This window comes from Daucus carota, chromosome 2, assembly GCF_001625215.2.
Source record: "Daucus carota subsp. sativus chromosome 2, DH1 v3.0, whole genome shotgun sequence".
In the NCBI taxonomy this organism is placed as follows: domain Eukaryota; kingdom Viridiplantae; phylum Streptophyta; class Magnoliopsida; order Apiales; family Apiaceae; genus Daucus; species Daucus carota.
In genome coordinates this window covers 44359468-44384797 of record NC_030382.2, presented here as the reverse complement: position 1 = coordinate 44384797, position 25330 = coordinate 44359468, and the positions used below count along the sequence as shown (strand labels likewise).

At 33.4% G+C, this 25330-nt stretch overlaps 3 protein-coding genes across 5 annotated transcripts; 2 read left to right on the top strand and 1 right to left on the bottom strand.

Moving 5' to 3' along the window:
- Nucleotides 1-6796: 6796 nt before the first annotated feature.
- LOC108208112 (AT-hook motif nuclear-localized protein 26) lies at nucleotides 6797-8281 on the top strand. The gene has a single exon (XM_017378598.2). The coding sequence runs from the start codon at nucleotides 7130-7132 to the stop codon at nucleotides 8024-8026; it is 897 nt and encodes a 298-aa protein (XP_017234087.1). The 5' UTR covers nucleotides 6797-7129; the 3' UTR covers nucleotides 8027-8281.
- A 2757-nt stretch (nucleotides 8282-11038) lies between these two features.
- On the bottom strand, nucleotides 11039-16282 carry LOC108205762 (probable sodium/metabolite cotransporter BASS5, chloroplastic). Of its 3 annotated transcripts, XR_001804012.2 has the most exons (9): nucleotides 16025-16263; nucleotides 15746-15846; nucleotides 13768-13898; nucleotides 13125-13318; nucleotides 12702-12954; nucleotides 12371-12624; nucleotides 12197-12279; nucleotides 11630-11761; nucleotides 11039-11479 (listed from the first exon to the last, which is right to left on the bottom strand). XR_001804012.2 is itself a non-coding variant. In XM_017375821.2 (8 exons), the coding sequence occupies exons 1-8, from the start codon at nucleotides 16143-16145 to the stop codon at nucleotides 11390-11392; spliced, it is 1227 nt and encodes a 408-aa protein (XP_017231310.1). In that variant the 5' UTR covers nucleotides 16146-16282; the 3' UTR covers nucleotides 11039-11389. The 3 variants fall into 3 exon arrangements, 2 of the variants coding, with proteins under 2 accessions (XP_017231310.1, XP_017231311.1); XM_017375821.2 differs by lacking the exon at nucleotides 11630-11761 and having other exon boundaries at nucleotides 16025-16282; XM_017375822.2 differs by lacking the exon at nucleotides 11630-11761 and having other exon boundaries at nucleotides 11161-11479; nucleotides 16018-16156.
- Nucleotides 16283-20196: 3914 nt separating this feature from the next.
- On the top strand, nucleotides 20197-25065 carry LOC108205761 (uncharacterized). Its single transcript, XM_017375819.2, has 4 exons — nucleotides 20197-20841; nucleotides 21460-21696; nucleotides 21810-22027; nucleotides 24357-25065. The coding sequence occupies exons 1-4, from the start codon at nucleotides 20569-20571 to the stop codon at nucleotides 24532-24534; spliced, it is 906 nt and encodes a 301-aa protein (XP_017231308.1). The 5' UTR covers nucleotides 20197-20568; the 3' UTR covers nucleotides 24535-25065.
- Nucleotides 25066-25330: the final 265 nt, after the last annotated feature.

Here is a 25330-nt window from a genome sequence, read left to right as displayed (position 1 = left end):
TTGAAAATATTTTTTTGCCAACAGTAATATTCACATAAATAAAATTTATTAAAAGAGAAAACATTTCAATATTATTCAAAAATATTTATAATCTAATAAAAAACATAAAAGTTAATCTTAATTGTTTAGTTAATTATATATTAAAATTTAGTTCGATACGTTTATTTAGACAATTATATCCTAAAATCAATTTAATAAAAAGTTTGCATACTTTATTTACATATAAACTTCAAATTATGTATCATTTCTATTTTCTACTTTTTTTTATTTTCTTTCATTTGTTTTTATTCAGTCTTTTTTATTAATGTGCCACGTCAACCGCTCACTCCGTCTAACCTCCGTTACTTTTTTTTAACGGCAGTGATGAGTTTGATACCATTAAGCGAGTTTAGTGAGCAACTTGAGACCCCGTGGAGATCAGTAATGAAGTTGATATCATTTGTCCACTTCAGTGATGAGTTTGATAATTAACCCATTTAAAATTAATATGAATATAAGTCCTTTAATACTAGTAAGCCGAGAATGGAGTTGAAAGGTAAAGTATATTGGTTATGTTTTATAAGTATATTAAAGAGTGAATTTCAGGTTTATGGCCAAAATTTACACCGATTTTTGAAAAGTTGGTCATAATTCCAAATTCTAAAAAAAATGGTCAAACTTTGGCTACGCTTTTTAAAAGTGTGGCTACCGTTAAATGTCACTAACGGGAGCCTATCAGAAGCCACATTTTTGAAAAGCGGGCCAAAGTTTGGCCAATTTTCTGATAATTTAAAACTCATTTTTACCCTTCTGTCCTTTACTCCGTTAGTGACATTTAACGGGAGTCACGCTTTTAAAAAGTGGAGTCAAAATTTGGCCACCTTTCTGAGAATTTTGAATTTTGGCCAAATTTTTGAAAATCGGTGTAAATTTTGGCAACAATTTTGAAGTTTATGCTATATTAAAATATGTGTCAAATTATATGAAATAATTATAAAAAATGAAAGAGACCGAGGGGGTGATATAATTTATATCATATTAAAAGGTCTAAGTATAAATAATATATTTTTAAAAGACTTGTTAAAAATATATTAATTAATATATAATAATAAAACTTTTTATTTAGATCTCGTTCATCTTGAAGGTAAAATTGTTTATTACATAGTTTAATTCGTACTATATTATTAAAGTTAAATATAATTAATAACTCTTATGACAAAAAAAATAAAAAACATATATAATTAATAACGAGTTTTATACACATGAGTTGGTCGTTTACACTTTACCCTGATCATGATTGTGCTTATAAGTTTACAGAAACCATAATTTAATCAATACTTACCATCAAAATAGTACAGATGATATTCATATATAAACCAGGTTGTCGGAGATTGGAGATTAACTAAATTTAAACATGATTATAGTTTTGTTAACAACTCAAAGCAAGAAAAGTCAAACGTTCAAGCAGAGATTAATCTGATAAATAAAACACAACTGCTAATTAGTCAATCTCTAATTGGCAGGATTCGAAAATGATCAGAATTATCCACATGCGCGCCTCACATTTGTCGTTAGCTTAGTCTTTACTCCCTCCGTCCCCCTCAATTGTTTACATTGGAGGAGGACACGGAGACCAAGACAATGTATGAAAAATTAGTAAAGTTAGATGAAAAGTGGGTAAAATGGTGGGGCCTACCAATATTTAATAGTAGATTTGAGATAGTGGAGGAAAGTAGTGGGTGTAATAGTAGTTTTTATTGTTAAATATGAGATAGTAGAGGAAGATAGTGGGTGTAATGATGAGAAAAACTTACTATTTATAGTAATGTAAAGAAATGAGAGGGACATCCCAAAATAGTAACGGTAAAGAAATGAGAGGGACAGAGGGAGTATCTTTTAAATAATGCAGGCTGTCACTAATTTAATCAAGCAAAAAATTACGAGGTTAAGATAATGGCATGTTGTCATTAGTTTAATAGAAAGAATAGCATTCGAATAAAGAAAATGCAATATAAAAAAGGAATCTCTGGATCAAGTAGGTAGTTTTCCAAGAGGGATAAGCAAATGGGATGCAGTCTTAAACCGGAAAGAGTGGGGGGTTCGTAAGAAAGCAGAAACATGCAGCGTTACATGTTAGACTAGTAATTTTGCCCGCTTCGCATGGGCGTTAATTTCAAAAAATTCATATCTCATTTTAGAATAAAAATTTTGTGAATAATTTATTTACAAATTATCTTGTCACAACGTCGGCTTGCTTCGTTTTATCTTTAAACTATTTTATCTCATTTTATTTTGTTTATAATATGTTAAACCAGTGATATATTATACAAAATTTAAAATTAAAAAAATAATTTATAAATTATAATAATGTCAGTTCAATTAATTTAAGATAATTATTAAATAGTTAAATTTCTATGTGAGTATAATGTAAAGAATGAGATAATAAATGAAAAAAATTTCGTATCAAAACTTTGTATGTAAGTATGATGTAAAGAATGGGATAATCTAAATTTTTATGTATCAAAACTTACCAGAAAAGGTGAATTATTATAGTATAAAGCAAATCTCATTCTAATTATAATCCCCGGAAGTGTTCTTGTTAGATAATTTGCGGTTATGAATTAGATCTTGAGTCTAGTATATTTCTAAACCAGTAGAAAAATAAAAATAATTATAAACCCATAGTATACCTAATTTTTAAAAACTTGTTATACATGTTTCTAAACTCAAATTCCTACCCAAAATAAGAAAATTGGGAGAACTTGAAAGTAAATATTTACTTCAACAAATTCAAAAAAGATATGATATAAACTTTTATTATTATATTTTAGTTTTTGAAAAATGAGGTTCTATTTTATGAGAAAATGAGAAACATAAGAAATATTCACTCCATAATTGTTGAAATATCAGCAACAGTGAACTTGAAATATCAGCAACAGTGAACTGACTGGCATGAACAATTCACTATTGAAAATTTAAAGCCAAAATAACATTATGAAGTTGTGGCTTGATTTTTTTTATATTTCTTTTATCAAGAAAGTTGTGCCTTGTGAAATTGATTGATAAATCACATAATAACAATCATCTTTTAAATAATGCAGGCTGTCACTAATTTAATCAAGCAAAAAATTACGAGGTTAAGATAATGGCATGTTGTCATTAGTTTAATAGAAAGAATAGCATTCGAATAAAGAAAATGCAATATAAAAAAGGAATCTCTGGATCAAGTAGGTAGTTTTCCAAGAGGGATAAGCAAATGGGATGCAGTCTTGAACCGGAAAGAGTGGGGGGTTCGTAAGAAAGCAGAAACATGCAGCATTATATGTTAGATTCCCATGCTATATGTGCCCTTCACATGGCCACTTAATCAACTCTTTCCCCTTTGTTTATATACATGTAACTGTATGCCTGTATATATAATTATATATCCTATTAAACTGCTCCAAAGCCCTTCATGGGTTTACTTCTTGTTATTATATACAGGTAATTTATCAAAAATACTCAGTTTTTTTAAGTCTTTATATTTTTATTATTTTTTAAAAATATTTATGAAAATACTGAACTAAAAGCAACTATTTTCATACAATTTGTAATCAAATATAATCCAAAATAACTTTTTTCCCGAAAAATATTAGAACAACTATTGCTTGCATTTAATTTTGAATTTGGTTGCATGTGGTTGCGACACACTAGGGGGATATATAGTATTTGTTTAATTTTTAAAAAATATAGGTTTTTTGTGAAAATTGGGAAAGAAATGTATATTTTTAAAAAACGCCCTTATATATATACAAATTAATCTTTATTCATAAGTAAATTTATAATTTTATGGATTAATAAATATTCTTGACATTACTTAGATGAGCAAAAATCAAAATCTGACGCCTCATTCAACACGAGTCTTTACCAAACCACCCCGCTCCCTGCAAATTAATCTTTGCTGAGATATAGAGGGACTGACTTCTTTAAGCAGAAAGGGGTTAAGTATTTGGATAATCACTGACTTCGAGAAGTAGACACTTGTGCAACAATAATAAAATCCGATTTTTCTATGGTTTTAAACTCCCCTTTCCATCAAAACAGGTTTGAAAATGTGTATATTTTTAACACAAAATATTAATTTGTTGCATACAAGGGTTGTTAGATACTGGTAGTAGTTAAATATGAAGTCTTCATTCTAAACTGTACCGTAAGTGGCATGGGTTGTGTCAATCCACCAAACAATCATCAGGGTGCAAATAACTACTACTACTATTATTGGATCAATTATTTAGTAATCAAATGCGCAAATAATCAAGTGAGAATCTAGCAAGCTAATCAGCTGATTGGTCAATGTAAATAATTGTGTGCAAATGAACAGTAAACATAAATAGAGGGCTCAGAAATAAATCATGGAGTCAAGATTTTATTAAGGTGAGAGAGAGCCGACAGAGGGTATCTTTATTACATAGAATTTCACCCAAAAAAAGAGTCATGCGAATGAAGACTCAAAACAGCGAAACTGAGCTTTAGAACCACCTAGCAGAAGAAATAAAGGCTCCTGCAGAAATAAAAAGTGGCAGAATTACAACATAATCTTGATAAATATAGTCATGCATATAGTATAAGATGGCAACGTATCAGTGACGAGGCTCCCTGGTTATGTTTCTTTTTACAGACGTTGTTGTATGTTTTGAGTTTTGACGTGATAATAGCCATTGGCAATGGATCAAGTCTGGAAAGAGGGAGCTCTATCTAGTCTGTTGACTCTCTGTTTGTATATTTAATGTCAGCGCTATACACGCGTCTTTTCTCCGTCATTTTCACCTACACCAGCTCCACTTCTTCAATCATGCCGTTTTATCGGTCAAACCAGACCTCCCCGGCCGTTACGTACGAGTACCATTTACCACTTGACGTATATCTCAAATCTGTGTCCTAATTCTCCTGTTTTCACTCGCTATATACCACTTCATTGTTCACTGCCCTGCACACACTCGTGTTTGTTTTAGGTGACTTCACCTTTGATATATTTCTCTTGTAAATAATTTATGTTAATATAATTTTTCAAAATTAGTATAGAAATAAAATTCTTTAAAAATGAATCTTTGTTTGAATATAACAAGCCTGCCTGACTTATATTATTTTTCAGAAATAAGTCATTTATTTCTAATAAAGTACAAATATGCAAATTTTTCTGAAAATAAGTTTTTTCATTTATATAACAAAGAATATTAGACATGTATTTCCTCTGTTTTTTTTAGTCGTGACATTTTAAAAAAATAAAATATCCCTAAATAGTTGTCCCATTCTTGTTCCAGTACATAAATATACATATTTTTCTATACCTCTTGATTGTTTTTTTAAATAAAAAGGAATCAATTCATTGATTAAAAATCATACGACATTTACAAATATAATCGAAATCGGACAGACGCCGAAAAATATCGTTGCTTTCTTCTTTGAGAGACAACTAAAAGATTTGAAAATGTTTGAATATATGTACTTATTTTCACCCAATTGGCTTTCACTTGACAACAATCGGTCATGATCCGATCTCATAATAACCTTCACACCTGATCAAACTGATGAAAATCATGCTGATCTAAAATCCTGGTTATGGAGAGTATCAAAACACATCAAAACAAAAATCAACTCTCACCGATGGAAAATGATGGAAGCCCCCTCAAAAATCTTTAATGGAGGCTAGGGTTTTGGAGAGAAGGTGAGAAATAGTGAGAAAATGGTTTGCTTAATTTCAATATTTGAATTTCCAACAAATATATACCGTACAATTATAGATTAACATTTAATGTAATAAATAAGCGCATATATGAAAATAATTTATAATATTTGATTCTTGTTGACATGTGTGTGTTTTATAAACGTGACAACTAAAAAGGTATGAAAGAATATTAAATATTTATAATTATTATGTAAATATTAATATTTTTCGGTTCGACAAAAAATGCGCACCAAAACATACCCAATATGAGGCATGAGCAGCCTATTGTACCCTACCTTACTGGGAGGACGTATATTGGTTCGGGTCAGTGTTGAATTTGAGAGATGTATCATGTATGGTCTCCTCCCTCTCTTCGTTTTTAAGACTAATATTGAGTAGACAGAATTAATGAGATGGGATCAGAGTTTGCCCCTCTTTGGCAGGCTCATGTGAGTCTCAACCGGAAACTTCAATCTCACATTGCACCCCTTTAATATCAACTCCGATTCGCACATCCCAACAGTACCACCATCTTGCCTGGCTTCCCTTAATTACAGAAGTGTAGCTAATAATATACTCCCTCCGTCTCAATTTATAGGTCCATTTTGGAATAAACACGCATATTAAGAAAAAAGTTGGTTAGATAGAATCTTATCTCATGTATCATTAATTAGTGCATTGATAAGTGAGAATATGGTTGAGTTTCAAAAAAATCACAATAAATATAGTGATTTAGTGCATTGAGAAATGAGAATGATGTTGAGTTTCAAAAAAAACACAATTAATATGTAGATAAATTTGTATTCAAAGAAGGGAGGGACAAGTATTTTGGGACAAATTTTTTTCCCAAAGTGGACCTATAAATTGAGACGGAGGGAGTACACAAACTGAAATTATCATGGGATTCTCGGACATCATAGTACAACATAAATGATTCCTTAACCAAGTGTGGAGGACATTAACCAATAGTCATTAACATATGTGCATTGCGGTGGGCAACCAATTATTACTATTAAGTTGTTTAACATTACTACCAATCTTCAAGGAAACAAATGGTTTATCAAATGAGAACTGAACAAGATACAAATATTATTTTAGTATTTCTTTGTGGATGGGTGAGGAGCTGAAAATCTGGTTTAAGCAAGATTATTATAGTATATAATATAGTAATCCAAGAAAGGAGAGTAAAGATAGAAGAAACCATTCATCCATCCACCGCCCATACCCACGCAGTCTTTACCTTAACAGACCAGACCCCATCATCTTCCTCTCATCTCTATCCATTCCTCCTTCCTCTAAATCCAAACCCTAATTCCATCAATTACCTAAATCCTTAAACCCTAGCTAGGCAAAACCCAAAACTTACCTATTTCATTTCTATGATCTGTTGTGTTTCACTTGCTTGGACTAAATCAAAGTTTGTTTAATTAAATTTGGGTGGAGAAAATGGATCCGGGGAACTCTCTGCCACCTCCTTTTCACACCAGAGATTTCAATCTCCAACAGCACCACCACCAACAACAGCAGTTTCTCCACCACCAACAGCCGCAGCAGCAAAACTCCGAAGACGAACAAAGCGGCTCGAGTGGTTTGAAGCGTGAGCGTGATGACAAGAACAACGATGACCTAAATACCGGCGGAACTAGCGAAGGAAAAGAAGGCGAGAACTCGAGGCGGCCGAGAGGCCGCCCCGCCGGCTCAAAAAACAAGCCGAAGCCGCCCATCATCATCACGCGCGACAGCGCCAACGCGCTGCGAACCCACGTGATGGAAATCGCTGACGGATGTGACTTGATGGAGAGTGTAGCGACATTCGCGCGCAGACGCCAACGTGGCGTCTGCATCTTGAGCGGGAACGGAACTGTCACGAACGTCACGCTTCGTCAGCCCACGTCCCCCGGCGCCGTGATCACATTACACGGCCGGTTCGAGATACTCTCTCTCGCCGGTTCATTCCTCCCGCCGCCAGCTCCGCCAGCAGCCACCGGGCTCACTATATACCTAGCCGGGGGTCAGGGTCAAGTAGTGGGCGGAAGCGTGGTGGGGGCGCTTCTGGCATCGGGTCCGGTTGTGGTGATGGCGGCTTCTTTTAGTAATGCGGCGTACGAGAGGCTGCCGCTGGAGGAGGAGGAGGAGGTGGCGCTGCCTTTACAAGGCGGAGGAGGTGGTGGTGGTGGTGGGAGTAGTTCACTTGGATCTCCGGGAGGGCAAAATGTGCAACATAGTCAGCAGCACTTGCTGCCTGATCCCTCGCTGTTTCATAACATGCCGCCGAATCTTCTCAACTCTATACAGTTACCGCCTGATCCAGCGTTTTGGGCTACCGGTAGGCCTCCGTATTAAGCTCCGTATTGCATTGTTGATGATGATTAATTTAAACACTTTTTTAATTCGATAAAATTTATAATATTTGAATGTTGTTTAACTAATTGTTGATTAGGGAGCTGAGTGTATTATTCAAGAATTTGGATTGGGGTTGTTTGCGCATTCGAATTTGCATTTTTTACTTTAGATTGTTTTTGTAGTCTTGATGATCATATGAAACGAAATTGCTGCATGTACTTGACAATGTTGGACATGAAGAACAAACTATTTCAAGCTTCTTTTTTTTGCTAAATAAGTTTGTCAACTTCTGGGCGATAATGAGTTGGGGATCTATGATAGAGTATGATATGACTGTATGTTAAAACCTAGCTAGCTAATATTTCTCGATCGCTTTTCTAATTCCTCCCAGTAACAAAGAGAGAGATTGGATATATAATTCGTGAATATATACATACATATATATGATCGTATAAAAGTCATTGTTTTAAGTAAATAGTGACGACTAATCAGAAGTTAATCGTCGAATATATACCTTCGATGTTCAGGACCTCTCTCTGCCACTGGATTTGAAAAACTAAAATAAGTTGCAAGTAAACAAGGACTTGATTTTGTGGTCGGGAAACCGAGCCAAGCACACATACACGGGGGATGAAAATAATGAGACTCGACTTGTTATGCCCGGATGGTGACAAACTGATGAAGCGATGGCGCCGAAATTGTCAGCTTAGTATATTTTTATTACATAGCGGGAAAATATTAGGGCTGGATATTAATTTGCTCGTTTTGATTTTCACGACAAATGTAGGCATCTAGCTAGGCTTCATTAGTTTTATTTTTGTGTGTAAATATCCCGTCTCTTTAATTTCACTAGGTCAATGCAGTTAGTCCAAGACCAAACGTAAGATTTGATGTCCGAATAAGATAGTGCGATTATTTGAGTTTAGTTAATGATGTCCGTGGGTTTGATGCAACAAACAGATGTGTGTTGCGCATAATACTCCTATTACGAGTAGCTATATCCATTTACACATACATGTATGTTAGTGAAGGATGAGAGAGAGGGAGAGAGATTTTACATGGGGGAGGAGACATGGAGGAGTAAGGTGGGGGGTAGTTGCTGCTGGTATACACGTGCACTGCTCTGATGAAGCTCCTTTTCGAGGCAAAGTAAGTAGGAGTTGTAGTCGTCAGTCACTCACTCACTCTCTTACTCAACTCCCAACCCCGAGACTCTGTGTAATACTACTGCTAGTACATTCAAACCCAACAACTTCCCACCTTGACTCACCTAATTTACTTTACACACCTCCCTCCCTAGTCCTCATGTAATGACAACTCTCGCTCTCATTTTTTTTTTTTTGTATTTTTAAGAATTTTAATTTTTTATTTAAAAATATTAATATAATATTTTATAATTATAAGATGTTTTATCATATATTTAATTTTTTTGATTTATATTCACATTTTTTTCCAACATAGTAATATTTTATTATTCGATCAGAACCGCTAAAGCCTAAACATACAAAAACGTTGAGAGTATGTCACAAGAAGTGTTATTAATTTATTATTTGTGAGACTATATCCGCAAAACTAAAAAGAAACTATAAAACATTTCACTATTTTTATGCAACGTGCGAAAGATTATTTTTATCATAAACTCCAAAACAATACAAAAACAGCAGTTTGGTAGCTCCTTCCCTCCAAAAATCAATCAAACTAAAATCTAATTCGAAACCATCAATTAGTTGGATTGAGATTCAGGCTGAGCTTACCCTATCCTCATAATTAAATAAAATGGTTTCATTGAAGAAGTCTAGCTAACACATGCTATTGCATAATAGTGTAGTGATACACAGTGACAGAGTTACTGAGTGAGAGAGTGTGTGTGCGTGCCATTATGTGTTTTTGTCTCTCATCCAGCTAGATACTGGAAAGTGTTCAGGGAGGGAAAGTACGCAGCTGAATCCCAGCTATCAGATTCTTTGTACTGGATCATCATCACATTCACATCACAACCTCACCAACTGCTTCTTCTCATACACTTCTTCGATTTACTTTTCACTTTTGCTTTGCACTCTGGTCTCTGTGTCTTGCTCTTTCTCTAAGGTCCTTGCATCTCTTCATACAGAGTGGACTTCGTATGTATGTGGTGCAGTGGTGGCGTGTCGACTCCAGATTTTTTACTAGCGTGAGATATCTATTTTTGTAAGGTAAGGTGGCTAAAAATTTATTTACTTTTAATACTGTAATTTTGGCAGATGCTTTATTTTACATATTGTAAATACACTTTAATGATATTTGAAAATTTTACAAAACTACTCATATTTCTAAATTTATTTTAAAAATATGATTAAAGTTGTAATGACTATTGAAAACAATTATTTTTAAAATTTAAACAATAACAATTGAGATTGGATATATATATGAACCATATTTTATTGAAAAGAAATTTGTAACTTGGCCTTTTTTTTTAAAGCTGGTGATATTTTACTTCCAAAATTTTGATATTCAGTTAGAGTGTTTTGCGGAAAAACTTTTTATTTTATAATTTATATGCTATTCTTTTGTCAGAAATATTATTTATAAAAATAAGAAAGATTATTTATTTTAAAAAATATTATTATAAATTAACAAAACATGTATATTCATGACATTATTCATTAGACCTCGACGGGCTGTGTCAACAAGAACGTACGTGAGGATATTATTGTAATATACATATACATAAATATAATACACAGAACATAATTTTTTTTTGGAAATTGGATTCTCATCTGAGCCATTAAGATACAAGCGAAACAAGATTCGATTGTCGTGGGTACGATACAGATTATGCATGAGATCACCTGTAAATGGATGCCTACTCTTTCATGCTCTTGATGAGCAGTTGAGCACCTTGCCAATTGCCATGTCCAACATGCACATACAAAGTCTTTCCTATCCGGTAGTATACAGGGATATTCTGCTTGCGTAACGGTAAGAAGGGTATTGAAGAAACAGATGGAAAAGGAACTCATTATAGCCATCGACTCTAGATGCAAATGGATAAATTAGACAAACTCGAAAGTTATAGGTCATAAAAGTGCAGGCTTGACCCCAAGACCTTTCTGAACTGTTACATAACCATGTTATTTTAGGTTTTGTCAAACATCTGCTTAACATGGAAGTAACTGGTAACAGCTAAATGTTTACAACAGGTATAAGTTTTACTATCATTAGTTTTGCATTTTTGCCTCAACTATTGTATTAAATATCGAGGACCTTCATCTAAGTATCTGATGCATTTTATAGTTAATGGATAGAGTACAATAGCACAAGTGTAGAGACTCCCGAATGTTTGCCAAGAGTCTCCAGAAAGCCCCATCGAGAAGAGCATACTATCTATAAACGATCAGAGTAATTTAACTTTTGTTCTTTCTTCTTTGCCCATAACATGACAAGGGAGAATCCCATCAATGACATGATAACAACCTGCAAACATTTAAAAGTAATGTTAATTTTCCAAATGTTCTACGAGTATCCTATGAAATTCAACTTAAGCTTAAGAATATATAAAAAATCATCAAAAATAGGTCATTGTATACAAGAATTATAGCAAATTAATATAAAGAGTGATGATACCCGTTATATATTTAAAATTTCGAAGTTGGCAAAGTTTAAATTTTTTGCACAATCTCATCTCGATCTTCTTCGCTGCAAGCCCAATGAACTTGCACGATGCATAGACAAAAAAAGTTGACCTTGCACATCCTCCTGGAATAACAATTGGACTATAACTAAAGTTTCCTGACACTTCAAATTCACATATATCTTCAATTCTGATTGATCTGTCCTAACACCTTACATACATTTTACTTTCTATCGATCTGTCCTAACACCTTCAGCTCACATTTATTCATTTTGAGATTGGTGATGACCCAGTAGACACATAAATACAGTAACAAATTATTTAGAAGATTGTACTTAACATACAAACGATATTAATAGATTAGATAAAGAAATCACCTGCAGCACGCATACTCACATTTAGAAGAAGGGCATTGATTCAATACTATGTACAATCAATTATTATGGATAAACGTGCCTCTTTCCAACAGACGGGTATTATAATCCCACTAACAATCCTATATACAATAGCAGCAGAGGCAATACATCCAGAATAAATGCAGAGGAAAATAGTTGACTTACAGATATAGCAGGAGGCACCCCCACAAGCGGATCTTCAAAAAATTTATTTGCAAGTGCAAGGGCAAGAAGACTGCTCTGCATGCCTGCATAGCAAGGAGGATATACAGACCAGAGAGAATTAAATCATTATCATTACAAAATCATTAGTAACCGGAATATGGAAACTGTAACAACCTGTCTCATAGGAAATCGTCCTTTGTAGCGCTTTCACATCAGGCATTTTGCTGAAGGCAATGCCAGATAGAACATAACCAGAAACAAATGCTGACAAGTGAAATGCAGTTACAAGCAACACAATTGACATGCCAAAGGGAGATAAAACAGAGTTGATGTTGATGGCAAGTGGAGCTCCAACACAGAGAGCAGTCACAAATACAGAGAGTGGAGGAAGTAAAGGCCGGATAGCACCACACACTTGGGGAAAGAACCTGTAGATATGAATTTACACAGAAGAACATCAACGGTCATGTTTAAGAAAAAATTAATTAGAAAGATAGATAATTACCTATTTAAGAGCAACCCAGCCATAACAGGTGCAACAACAATCTGCAATATATTAGCTACCATCCCTTTCACATCAACAGGTAACCTCTTCCCAATAAGCAATAGTGATAAGATTGGGGTGACAAAAGCCGCAGTTGCAGTAGATAAGGATGTCATTACAATGCTAAGGGGAGCCATTTGTGGATCAGTTAGAAAAGTAGCATAATTTGATAGCTGTGCGCCGCTTACGCAAGAAGTCAATAAGATTCCAGCACCTGATTAAGCAACTTATAAAAACCACTATATTGCATTAATTTGCAGACGAAATTATAACAGTAATGTTCTTCATGTTTTTTCCCCCAACCTACTTTTCATGTGGTAACCTTTACAACTAGATTCTTCCCATTGGAAAATGAAAATAACAAAATATGAAGCAAGTAGCAACCTAAAGAAGTTGGGAGATCAAACAAAGTCATTGACAGTGCACCAAACAAATACCCAAGGAATGGTTTCAGAACAAACTGGCCAGCATAACCTGCAGCTATAGCAGATGGCCTGTTAAATGCTTCGAGAAAATCTTTTGCGCTTGAATTAACTCCAACTGCAAACATCAAGAACCCTAATGCTGGGGCATAGTACCTGCAAGCAGTACAAATATTAAGGGCAACATATTTCTTTTTGCTTGAATGAAATATTATGACAAGAACCTATTGAAATCTTAAGTTCATAGCACTTGCCAAATCAAGTAGCAAGCTTAGAATATTATAATTATATCATTATATAATGATAGAATACACAAATATCCTCTTATCATTTTTATTCTTCTAGCAGATGACCAATTACCGTAGAGTTTATACAGAAACTTTTACAAAGAATGATATAAAATTTGACTATTTTATACCCACTACCCAGTTAAAATAATAGAGCTATACTTTTGAAAAGTGTTTAATTCATCCACTAGCTGATGTAACATCTCAGCTCTTCCAAATTCAGTTCATCCCTTTAGATGGCTTTTATATAAATGTTTAGATAGCAGGGCCCTGCCAGTACATGTAGATAATTAAGATTTTTCTGTGGTAGTAAAAAACCTGCTGGTAAACCATGTGAAGGAAGGTGGATAAACAAGGGCTAGTACTGTACTGGCAATGACTACATGAGGCAGAATACGATTTGCTCCCTTCAAAATGTCTAAAAAAGAAGACTCCTCTTGCTTAAGCTTCTGCAATAAAAAATCAAACAAATGATTGGAAAAATTCTACGCTCTGCACATTATATATGATCTCCCGACAAGAAGAAAGCATTTAAAAGTGCCAAGTTTAGTCTTAATAGCACAAAGAACCACAAGGTAACCTTTTGCAAAATTTTAACCTAATAAGTAAAGCAGTTGAATTTACCAACTTTGAGGTTGATAAGTAACCAAATGAAGAACTTCACTTATAAACGTAAACTTAATGATAGGAAACACCAGAATGATATTCTAGTAGTTTCAATACTAGGAATTCTACGTACTGGGTAAAAACATTTGATTTTAGATAATTGTGGACCACAATTTGTGGTTATTTAGGAAAATATCGTTAACTTTAAATCTGTATTATTAAATAAAACTAGGAGATAATCATATATATACTTGTCTCACTTTGACAATATAGGCAAGGATTCTCTTTCATATACAAGTTTTGCAATTCCACACACTGAAGAAGCTGGTAAAAAAAAAAAATTGACTAGATATTATATCCTTTTTTAAGATAGTGCACTTGATCCACACCTTATCTTTCTAATACCAGAGTTGAGGCTACTCCATCAAACTCCTAGGTGTTGGGAGATATAGGGATCTCAAGGGGAAAAAAATGCTCATCACCGTAACTATGCAATTCTATTAACCATGGGAAAGAAATAAAATCCTTTTCAGCTACTATTCACTGCAGTAATTATTCTTACAATGCACTATGCATTTACACGGGTACTATTCACCATAAAGAATAAACGGCCTGGCTCCCAAGTCGTCGATGGTTTTTCCAGAGGATCCGAAGCATAACTGTGATAGTCACTAACATTGTTAATTTGTTATCAAACTTGATAGTTTGACTCTTGGGGCCGAGGATGTAAAGGTCAGACGTATGGGGAGAAGAAGAGTACAAAGAGAGACTATTACATAACATGAAACACAATAGGTCACACCTGGAGCAAGACGCAATCGCCTAGTTCAAATATGACTGAAGCATGTTAATACGTAAATATGGGAAAATAGTTGCACAATCACAATGTGGTTACTTTAGATTCTATAATTTGGACAAATCATAATAACAAAGATGTTTATGGCATAGTTGTAGAGATCCTCTAAAATTTATGTGGAGCATGTTAAAATGTTTACGAGAAGTATATGGCATAATATGTGATCATCAAGATTGATCATAATAGATTTATTACTTGAAAAAATTCCTCATAACAAATTTGAGTGCAAAGACAGTTATCGTAAAAAATATTTTTGCCCGAGTTTCTCGAACCAATTTATGTAAAGCTCTCTGGTGATATCTCTGTAACAAACTTTGCTCTGCATCTTTTCTTTCTCTGAATATACACATTTTACATCACTTTTATCAATCTCTTTTTAACCTGTTCTCTCGTATAATCTCAAGTTCGAGTTTTATAAATAGTGGAGCATGATAAAATGCAACCAAAAAATCAGGAAACATCTATTGTTCTATAAATTATCATATATTTTATTGGCTTTGATTCCCATGGAGTTTTGAAAACTCAAAACATATTAGAAAAAAGGCATAGGAACATTCCAGGATATATAGCAAGATATTCTGGTTCTTATTTTCTACCGAAAAATTTATTTTGACTATTGAGACCTTCTCCTAATTTGTGGTTTATGATTTTATACAAATTCATCTATTCTCCAGTTAGAACAATTTTGTATAAGCTCCTACAAGTAAATACTTAGCAAGTAAAGTTTGCGCAGGCGGGACTTAAACAATAATTGATTCAAGATCAGACCAAAATAACATATTATGTTATCACCATCAAGTGCATAATACTAATAGATATTCTCTTGTCACATACCTGTGTAGATTTGAATGCATGATCTAGAGAATCATCAGAATCATGACCATATTCAAACTTCTCTGATACACATCTCAGTCTCAGTAGCTTTGATCCACCACCTACAATTTTTATTCAAAATTACACAAGACTCAATAATTGCACTAATTTAAAAGACAAACAATAATACCCAGGAAAAACCCCACATGAGAAATAAAAGTAAATTTTTAAAGAAAAATTAAGCTGTGGCAAAGAGGAATAAAAAAATGAATCTTTAGTAAGAAAGAAGATACCTATTACCTAGAGAAATGCAAGAATCGTTTTTTGTGAAACCGTGAAGCGGGTTTTTACCCCTGCGGTAAAAAGAGGATTGCGGCGGCAGAATTGCTGGATGACCGTTAAGTTTCACTGTCATCATCATTATCGGGAACCGGAAAGTTAGGCGGCCGGTGGTCAGTAAAAGTACACCGGCGATTAAGTACTGTGTGGACTGTTGTTATTGGCTCCACTGATGTTGTTTGACCATAGAAGAATAAATTTATACCGGACGCTAGGCTACATGGAAAATCGGTCATTTTATAAAATTTAAAAATATTTATCAGAATATTATCAGATTTTAGTAGATCGTAAATAATCTATTCAATTAGAATTTCAATAGATTAATTTTAATATGTGATTTTTAATAGACTGTATTTGATTTTGATTTTGATTTTATACGAATTCTTGATAAAATGTGACAGAGTTGATATAGATTCTTTAGGATTTAAGCACAGTTCTTCGAAATCTTATCGATTTTGATGAAATTTCAAAATTTTTAAAATACATTGATCAATCCTGCAAAATCGATATTTTATAAAATTCAAAAAAATAACCAGTATTTGAATATCATCAGATTTTAAATAATCCCAAGATATTCATATTTTAGAGCATAATTTAAAATCTTGATCGAATATCACGATGTTGTAGCATTATTTAAAATCTCAACCGAAAACCCAAAGGTGCCGTTATTTTTTTAAAAAAAAAAATTCCAGTTGAATCTCAGAACTTGTGAATGAAAAAGAATTCTTTAAAATTCAATTGAATACGCCTCGTAAATTGAACATCATTGAATTTTCAAGTATGATTTAAAATCCTGATTGAATACCACCAGATTTAACGGTATAATTTAAAAATCTAACTGAATATTCCAAGATTTTGATGCATTTCTTATAATCCGAATTGATATTACCCTTCGATTTCATGAATGAAATCAATACACCGTTTAAAATAAGTATCAAGAACACCTTTAATGTTATTATTCATCAAATTGGTTAGATAAGATATTATATTAATAATGATTAATTGATGATCTAACACTATTAATTATATATGTATGTATATTAGCTCCATGTCAAAAATAATATTTTATTATTATTATCATTCGACGAATAATTGATTGGACATGTGATAAGTGTAAAATATTAATATAAAAATGAAGGGAGACTAGGTAGACATTTATGAATGATGAAAACAAATATAGAAGATCTAAGCGAGGTTAGTTAATTTTGTTTCCAACAAAATATTGTTGTATAAAAGACAATTACATATATTGGTTAGATATACTCCTTCCGTCCCATTTTAGTTGTCACATTTGGTTTTGTGTCGGTCAAATTGACCAAAATTTGAATGAAATTTATTAATATTTTATCAATTGAAAAGATAAAAAAAATATGCCACCGTAAATAACTTTTAATCTACTTTAAAATGTAATTTTCAGTTTTTTAAAATAATAAAAGAGTGACTTGTAATCTTTGGTCAAAAATTAGTCAATTTGACCAACAAAAAAAGTAATGTGACAACTAAAACGGGACGGAGGGAGTATAAAATGTCAATAAGAATCTATCTATCTACTTATCTACTTGTATCTATAATAAGGCAACTAGGGGTAAAAATTGCCAAGAAAATAGCTATGAAATGTCTCATATACCCCTACTGATCATATAATTACAAAAATGCCAGCCAAAATATATTAAATATTAATGACATTAGTTATATTTTTCATCTTACATAAAACTTTCATTTATAAAGTTATCAATGAATAATTTATTGATACAAAATTTTAGGAGTCATTAATTAAGCAATTAATTCATGTAATATTTAATCAATTAACAAAAAAATATTCATGTATATTGATTTGCGACTTTTTATTTAAACTTCGCAATCATAATCACTTAAATGATATCTCTCATGAATTTTATTTATTTTACTTAAAATCTATTTATTTTTATATACATATAAGAATAGCAAATGACGAAAAGAGCTTTAAATTGAGGTTGGAATGTTGAACATACCCTCATTTATCATATAATTATGAAATTTTTTTATTTAAACTTCACAATCACAACCATTAAAATAAACACTCTCAGGTGACTCAATCTTAAATATTAAAAAATTACACATTAATTTCGAAGATACCTTAAGTATTGGAATCATTTTAACAACATATAAGGCTGCTCATAATAAAAAGAATATAGGAGTGTGGGATAGTGGTGGTGATACATGGACATCTAATCCAATCAAAATAATGAAAATTATATATCCATAAAAAGAATTCTCGTAATATCATGAAACTTAATCTATATTCGACAATACGAGCAAATCAGTCCAAATATGTTTATGATGCATAAAATTTTTTAAAAATATCGTGGTTAATATTATTATATATTGTTAAACAGTAAATTTTATATTCTCACTCGTTTAAGTAAGGGAATCGAACTCATATATTCTATAAAAACAGATAAATAAATAGGCATGTCGTAAACAAGATAATTATACAAAGTACTATTTAAAATACTATAAAATTAATATTATTTGGATTTTGTTTAATTTACATTAAAGTTGTTTTTTAAAGAGAAATTAATTAAATATTATGTAAGTATTAGTTTTTGAAACCTAATCTCTTGGCCCTGGAGTTTAGCCTCTTTCTTGTCGTAGCCGCCTGGGGCTTCCATCGGTTTTCACCGGTGGAAAGCCCAAAATCAGTTAATTACTTTGTTTTTTTTTTTTTTATATAGTTTTTGAATAATACTTCTTCTCTGAAAACTTAGATCGAAAACCATCGGAGATTTCGCCTTTTCTCTTCCAAGTGGGTGAGTTTTCAGTCTGATTTCTCTTGTTTTTATGGTTCTGTTCCAGATCTATTCTCGGAAAGATTTTTAGATCTAAAACCATCGGAGATTTCGCTGTCTTTCCTCTCTGTTTCAATCGGGTGGATTTTCAGTCTGATTTATCTTGTTTTTGTGGTTCCGCTTCAGATTTAGGGTTGTTTTCTCTCCCTCGTGAGAGTTTTATTTTCGCTTCTTCATTGTAAGCGGGTGTCTTTATTTGATGATGAAAGTTTGCATGGAATCGCAGTTCTGGTTGATAGCTCTATTAGGGCATGATGAAGAGGGTACCGGTGATTCAGCGAGGATGCATGAAGCGAGTATTTGTATTTGTATATAATTTATCTTCAAAATATCGTTTAACTGTCTTTTCATGAGAACAGGCGATTGCAATTTCCAGTTTGTTCGACTCGATCATTGGCGTAGATGCCGTATGTCTTTCTATTATTAGATTAACACATTTGTTTCAAAAAATAAATATATTAAATATTGGAAACTGGTATGACATCTAAAATACAATTAACATATATAAAACGAACCATATCGTTAATTAATATCTTTGTGGATACATAATCAAACTATTTGTTGTAATCAGGGACGGATTTAGCGTGGGAGCAGTGGCCCGTGGGGGTACTTGCCCCCACTGACCTCCACAATCCATCTATAGTTTCACTATATGTTTGATTGATTTGCTTAGTTGGCCCCATGGTTGAGGCACTGGTTTTTCTTACAGAAAGTGCATGTTCGATTCAGGCAGTTATGATAGAATTTTTTTGCCCTCTTCCTTTTATTTCCTCTCTATTATATTTTTTCTTCCTACATTCAAATCCTAGCTCCGTCCCTGGTTGTAATTGATACATAAATACTACTCTCTCTGTCCCTTTCAATAGTTTACGTATACTGTGCACTCATTTTGAGGCTTTTATAAAGTATATAGTTTCATAACTATTTTTTATAAATTTTTTTTCTTGAATAAAAATTTAAACATCAAACTTTTATTCACAGAAAAAAATTTAAAAAATATATTATAAACTATATTTTAAATAAGTGTAGAAAAACATGCTAAAGTAACGTAGAGAAATGAGGGGACGAGAGAGTATAAATTTGGAATAACAGAGAAAAAAATTTGTCATGATCTTTAAATCATCTTTTCCGGTTACAACTATACGGAACAATTATGATAGTCGACTTGGGCGCAATTTATTGTAAATGCGTTACCCACTTTATCATGGCCATAAAGGAAACGTGGGGCCATATAACTTATTTCCTTCCAGCAGCGCTGCACTTGACGACACGCGTCAAATAGGCAGACAAAACAGTTAACACGACGTCGTTTGATTCTTTGAATCCACTATCCTTGGAGTAGAACTGCTTGCCTTCATGGGTTACGCACTTTATAATCCTCAGGTTGCCTCTATTCTTCTCTGCGAAAGTGTTGCTATTACATACACACACGCATTGATACATATACACACGTAATAATTGTGTATATACAAATTCAATCGTGTGTGTATCTTTTGCTTTTAATCAAATTCTTGCTTTTTCTTGATCCTCCTTTTCCGTGGCGTTTAACTAAGAATCGGTTTGGTTTGGAGACCCAAATTGAAAAGATTGAGAGGGGTGTCTTAAAGATTCAATTTTGAGCTCGAATTGTATTGGGTTTCAACAAATTGGTTGCCGGGTCGGGTCGGGTCGGGTAAGATGGTGAGTGTTGTGGGGGTGGCGCATTCGAGTTCGAGAATTGAAGACCCAAAGGGTGATTATGTGAATCTGAGGGAAGCTCAGGCTCAAAATGCTGATGATGATGATGCAAATAATTGTTGTGATGATGGTGTTGGGGATACTGGTTTGGTGATTACAAGGAGCAGATGCTGGTTAGTTTGGTGGTGGGCTAGGCTCATTATTTTGTTGGTTTTTGCAGGGCTTCTTATTGCTGTTTCCTTTAAGTGGGTTGTCCCTTTTCTCATGAACAAGGTAAATATGTATGTCAGTTGTCACTTCTGCTTGTATGTTTTCTGTTGTTGAATATTTCTTGGATGCACATGCCATTGCTCATGGCAAACTTAACTTGGATTTGGTTTGTTGTATACCTATGAGATGGTCAAGGTTTGAAATAACTTTTTTTTTTCCCATGAGCAATGCAGAGTGGTTAGTTTTAAATTTGGTTTCACTTTACCATCTAATCAAGTAGCAATGAAAATGCTTTAAATAAGCTAGGTGTGGTGCCGCTTACTTAAAAGTATAAACTGGAAAGCTATGAAGTTGAGGAAGAACCAGGTTTTTTACAAAATACAAATAATGTGAAAGACTCTTGTTTTCGGGTAGTGGTGTTTTATGTTATTAGGCCTCATCTAGCTGATAGGTGGAGGCTGAAGAAATTTTCGAGTTCAACTAATGCCTAAGAGTGTTGTATCCATATTTGCTTCTGCCATGTGCTTTTATCTGATAAATTATTATGCAATGTGACTGGGATTAAGGTATATATTTGGAATATTTTATTCAGATTAACAACCAAAGAAGTACACAAGCCTTTCGAATATTATTGCTCCCGTATATTTTGGGTTTTTTAGCTGATATATTGTTCCTTTGCAGGAAATCATCCCTTTGTTAAACTGGGAAAGAAAAACATTTAGCAAACCAGTGCTAGCAGCTATAATCTTTGCATCTGTAGCTGTATTCCCTGTAATACTTATACCATCTACTCCCTCCATGTGGGTGGCAGGGATGACTTTTGGTTACAGCTTAGGATTTCTGATAATAATTACTGCAGTGCCTATTGGCGTATCCCTACCCTATTTCATTGGCACTCTTTTCCACCGTCGAATGGAAGTATGTACCTTCTACATTGTAATCTACTATATTTTGTGGAGGGAACATGAATTCTCTGAGTGTCTGTGCCTGTGGACTCATATATTTGCTAATCTGTTTCCTCTCTTACACAGGACTGGTTAGGAAGAGACCCAAAGAAAGCTTCAGTCATTAGGTTAGCTGGGGAAGGAAATTGGTATCATCAATTTAAAGCTGTCACATTAATCAGGATATCTCCATTTCCATATATAATCTTTAATTACTGTGCTGTGGCAACAAACGTGAAGTATGTTCCATACTTGTTGGGGACATTGGTTGGAATGGTACCAGAAATCTTTGTTGCAATATATACGTAAGATCTCTACTTCTACCTCTTTGTATGTCGCTCGTTGGTGTTGTGTATTCTACTTAGATTGTCAGTCAATGCGACTCGACACGTGTATCTGTTTGCTACTAGAACATCTTGCACCTTGAGACTATTTACTTGATGAAAAGTTTTAACCTTAACTAAGAAGACACTTCATGTTGGCATACTTAATCCCGTACATCATTTTACTAGGTCATTGTTCTTAATATGTTCTTGATTTAAACACCAAAAGTTATATTACTTTTATAGTATACAAACTTAACCCATATGTAATACATATTTTTCCAAATCAATCACAAATGTAATAGTAAAACCAACTTGAAGCGGATTTCTAAACTGTCTCCTCCCAATCGACTTTATTAGAAAGTAAGATATAATTAAGTTAATCCAATACAGATCACAACAAGGAGGATGCGGCTTTTTTTTTTTTTTTTTTGCTATTGGAGTAGAGAAGTAGTGTGACCAATTGTGTTCTTTAGAAATTTATGTTGGTTTTCCTCTTTGGTAGCCAACTTAAAATAGAACGCATAACCTCAACACTGAAGGTCGCATTGTTGCATGTTTTAATCAAGTTATGTCCTTCATAAAACTAGATTAGATCTTATCCCTTTACGATTTCCTTGGACTTTGATGGGACTGTTCAATATGGATATGTGTCCAAGTGTCGAACTTGGCAATTCTTTTCAGACATTTTGCATGTTTTTGGTCCAATATGAGGTGTTAGGTATTCATACCCTTGTCCAACTTTCTACTCAAGGCAAGGTAAATAGCCGGGGTAACATAGACTCTTAGGTTGTGTTCACTTGGATGGAATGGAATGAGAGAAGAATGGAATGGAATTTGTACTAAAAATTGGGGGTGATTAGAAAAATTGTCTGTAATTTTCATTCATTCAATCATTCCATTCCAACTATTTGAACTACAAATCTAACCCACATGTTTTGGAAGGAATGTTCATTCCATTTGTTCATCATGTTTTCCTATCATCTTCTTCATGAAAAGTTTTAACTCACAAATCTTTAATCATTATTGTCTTCTACTTTCTTTTTTCTCCATAAAACTTCTCTATATATTTTGCATTCCATTCTATCCAAGTGAAGGCAACCTCAGTTTATTTGGATAAAACAAAGTGAGTGCAATGCAACATTTAGGATATACACGCTTTCTGACATGAAGCCTGGTTGCTGTAATTTAGGGCTTGATTCAAGTACTCAGGTTCCTTTCTTGAGTTGAAGCATGTTGTATTAGTTCACTACAAAACAATATACTTTTTTTGAGCCAGAGCATAGAATAAGTAAAATCAATTGATAATAATTTTATTATTCTTATTCAAACATATTTATTTAAATTGTCCTCTCATTTAGATCCCACTTACAGATTTAGTTCTTCTTTATCTTATAAATTGTGTCCGAGTTTCTTTCAGAGGAGAAGAGAGTGATGCAGGGCATAATTAAATTAGTTGTTTAAATATAGGTATGTTTTTAATCAATTATTACATTATATTCATGAATATTCTGGAAAATTGATATATTTTAATTTAGATGTATGGTTGTAGACAAAAAATAGACATTAGTTAACAGTAAAAGGATCTGTTCCCTTTTATCTAGAAATTTTACTTATTTTCCAAATTTACCTGGTGAACATGTTAGGAATTCAATATAAACAATTGTAAATTTGTAATCTTCTTTATGTAATAGATATGAATTATAGATTGAATTTGTGGATTTATTGTGTTTCTTGCCGCTTCTCTTATTCTCCCAGAGGTAGGTATTTCGAATTTTGTCCGTTGTTTTCACCCATTTTTTACACCTGTCCTGCATCATTTTCCCTCTGTGCGCCATGTATATCTTAGCTATAGTATTCATATATCTCAGTATTTAGAACAACTAAGCTTGCTCGGGTGGTTTAATGCTTCTAGCAAAATGTTTTTTTGTAGTACCCTGGGATTATTTTCTCCCATTCGTCACTGTTTAGCTGATAATCTTAACTAGGTCCAAACTGTTTGCTGATAATCATTCTTAGGACGGACTTGATCCAAACAAAGAGTTTTTCTTGGTCCAAGTCCTTATATATAGACCTTTACTCTAAGCTTGCATGTGCAGACAACTAGACATCTAATCAACAGGAGATAAAGCTGTACAAAATGTAATTTGAGCATTGACTGTGCAGCGTATACAGATAAGACTGTGCAGAAGTTTGTGTGTATGCCTACGATGTTTTCAGCAGTCTTTGTATTAAGAAAATCAATGCTGCTATATTTTTCCGCAGGTGTGTTGATGGTGTTCTACTAATCTATCTTTTTATATTTTTCTAGTGGCATTATGATAAAAACGTTGGCTGATGCTTCAAATGATAACCACGCCCTTAGTGCAACCCAGATCATCTTCAATGTTCTTGGTTTTGCTTTATCCATTACAACCACGGTGATAGTTACAATGTATGCGAAAAGGCGGCTTAAGGGAATGCAAAAGGAAGAAGAGCTACTGGTGTAGCCTTGTGTGTCTAGGTCAAGGCGGGCAAGGCAAACTATTGGAAGGGCCAAGTTAAATTTGCATACAATAAATAAGAGTACGGGGGCTTTTTAATAATCAGTTCTTTAAGGGCATGTAATTAGAGGGAAGGAGCTTAGTGATCGGTAGACGAGAAAATATTTATATCAGGCGGGCTTTTAGTTATCTGTTGATAATCAAAAAGTAGATGAAAGGATGGGGAGGCCATCAAGAAGAAAAGCTAACATGGTCAAGTCCATCTATTGAAGTCTTGAGCCAGTATGTTGATCTCTTAAACTTGAAAGTGGCAACAAGTTGTAGTTTTGTTGTATAGTTTCTTCTACCCTTTGTCGTCAGGAGTCGAGCCCTTTTATTTTCCACAGTAATTTCATTTGTATATAACTTTTGAGTGTGACTAACACGATAGAAGGCCCAACAGATCTATCCATCAAGTGAAGAAGTTGTGTTCCTGTAGAGCTTAGTTACCCTCGTGAACTTATCCACAGATTATATAAAATACATATTGGTTATACATATGATCTGCTAAATTTTTTCAGCGGTTCTTCATCTCTTTCTATTTTGTCAAGCTGTTGTCATGATCATGATAATTTGGACGTTCTTTGTCAAATGTTGTATCTCATCTAATTTGAATGCCAGCATTTGTTTCTTGTGTTTGGTAGTCAAACATAAGACGAACAAATTTATATGCGAAACAGATGTGACTACAACGGTAATATAGTTGCAAAGCCCTGCTTTCTCCTTACATTTATATAAAATTACTCCCCTAATAATTCAGATA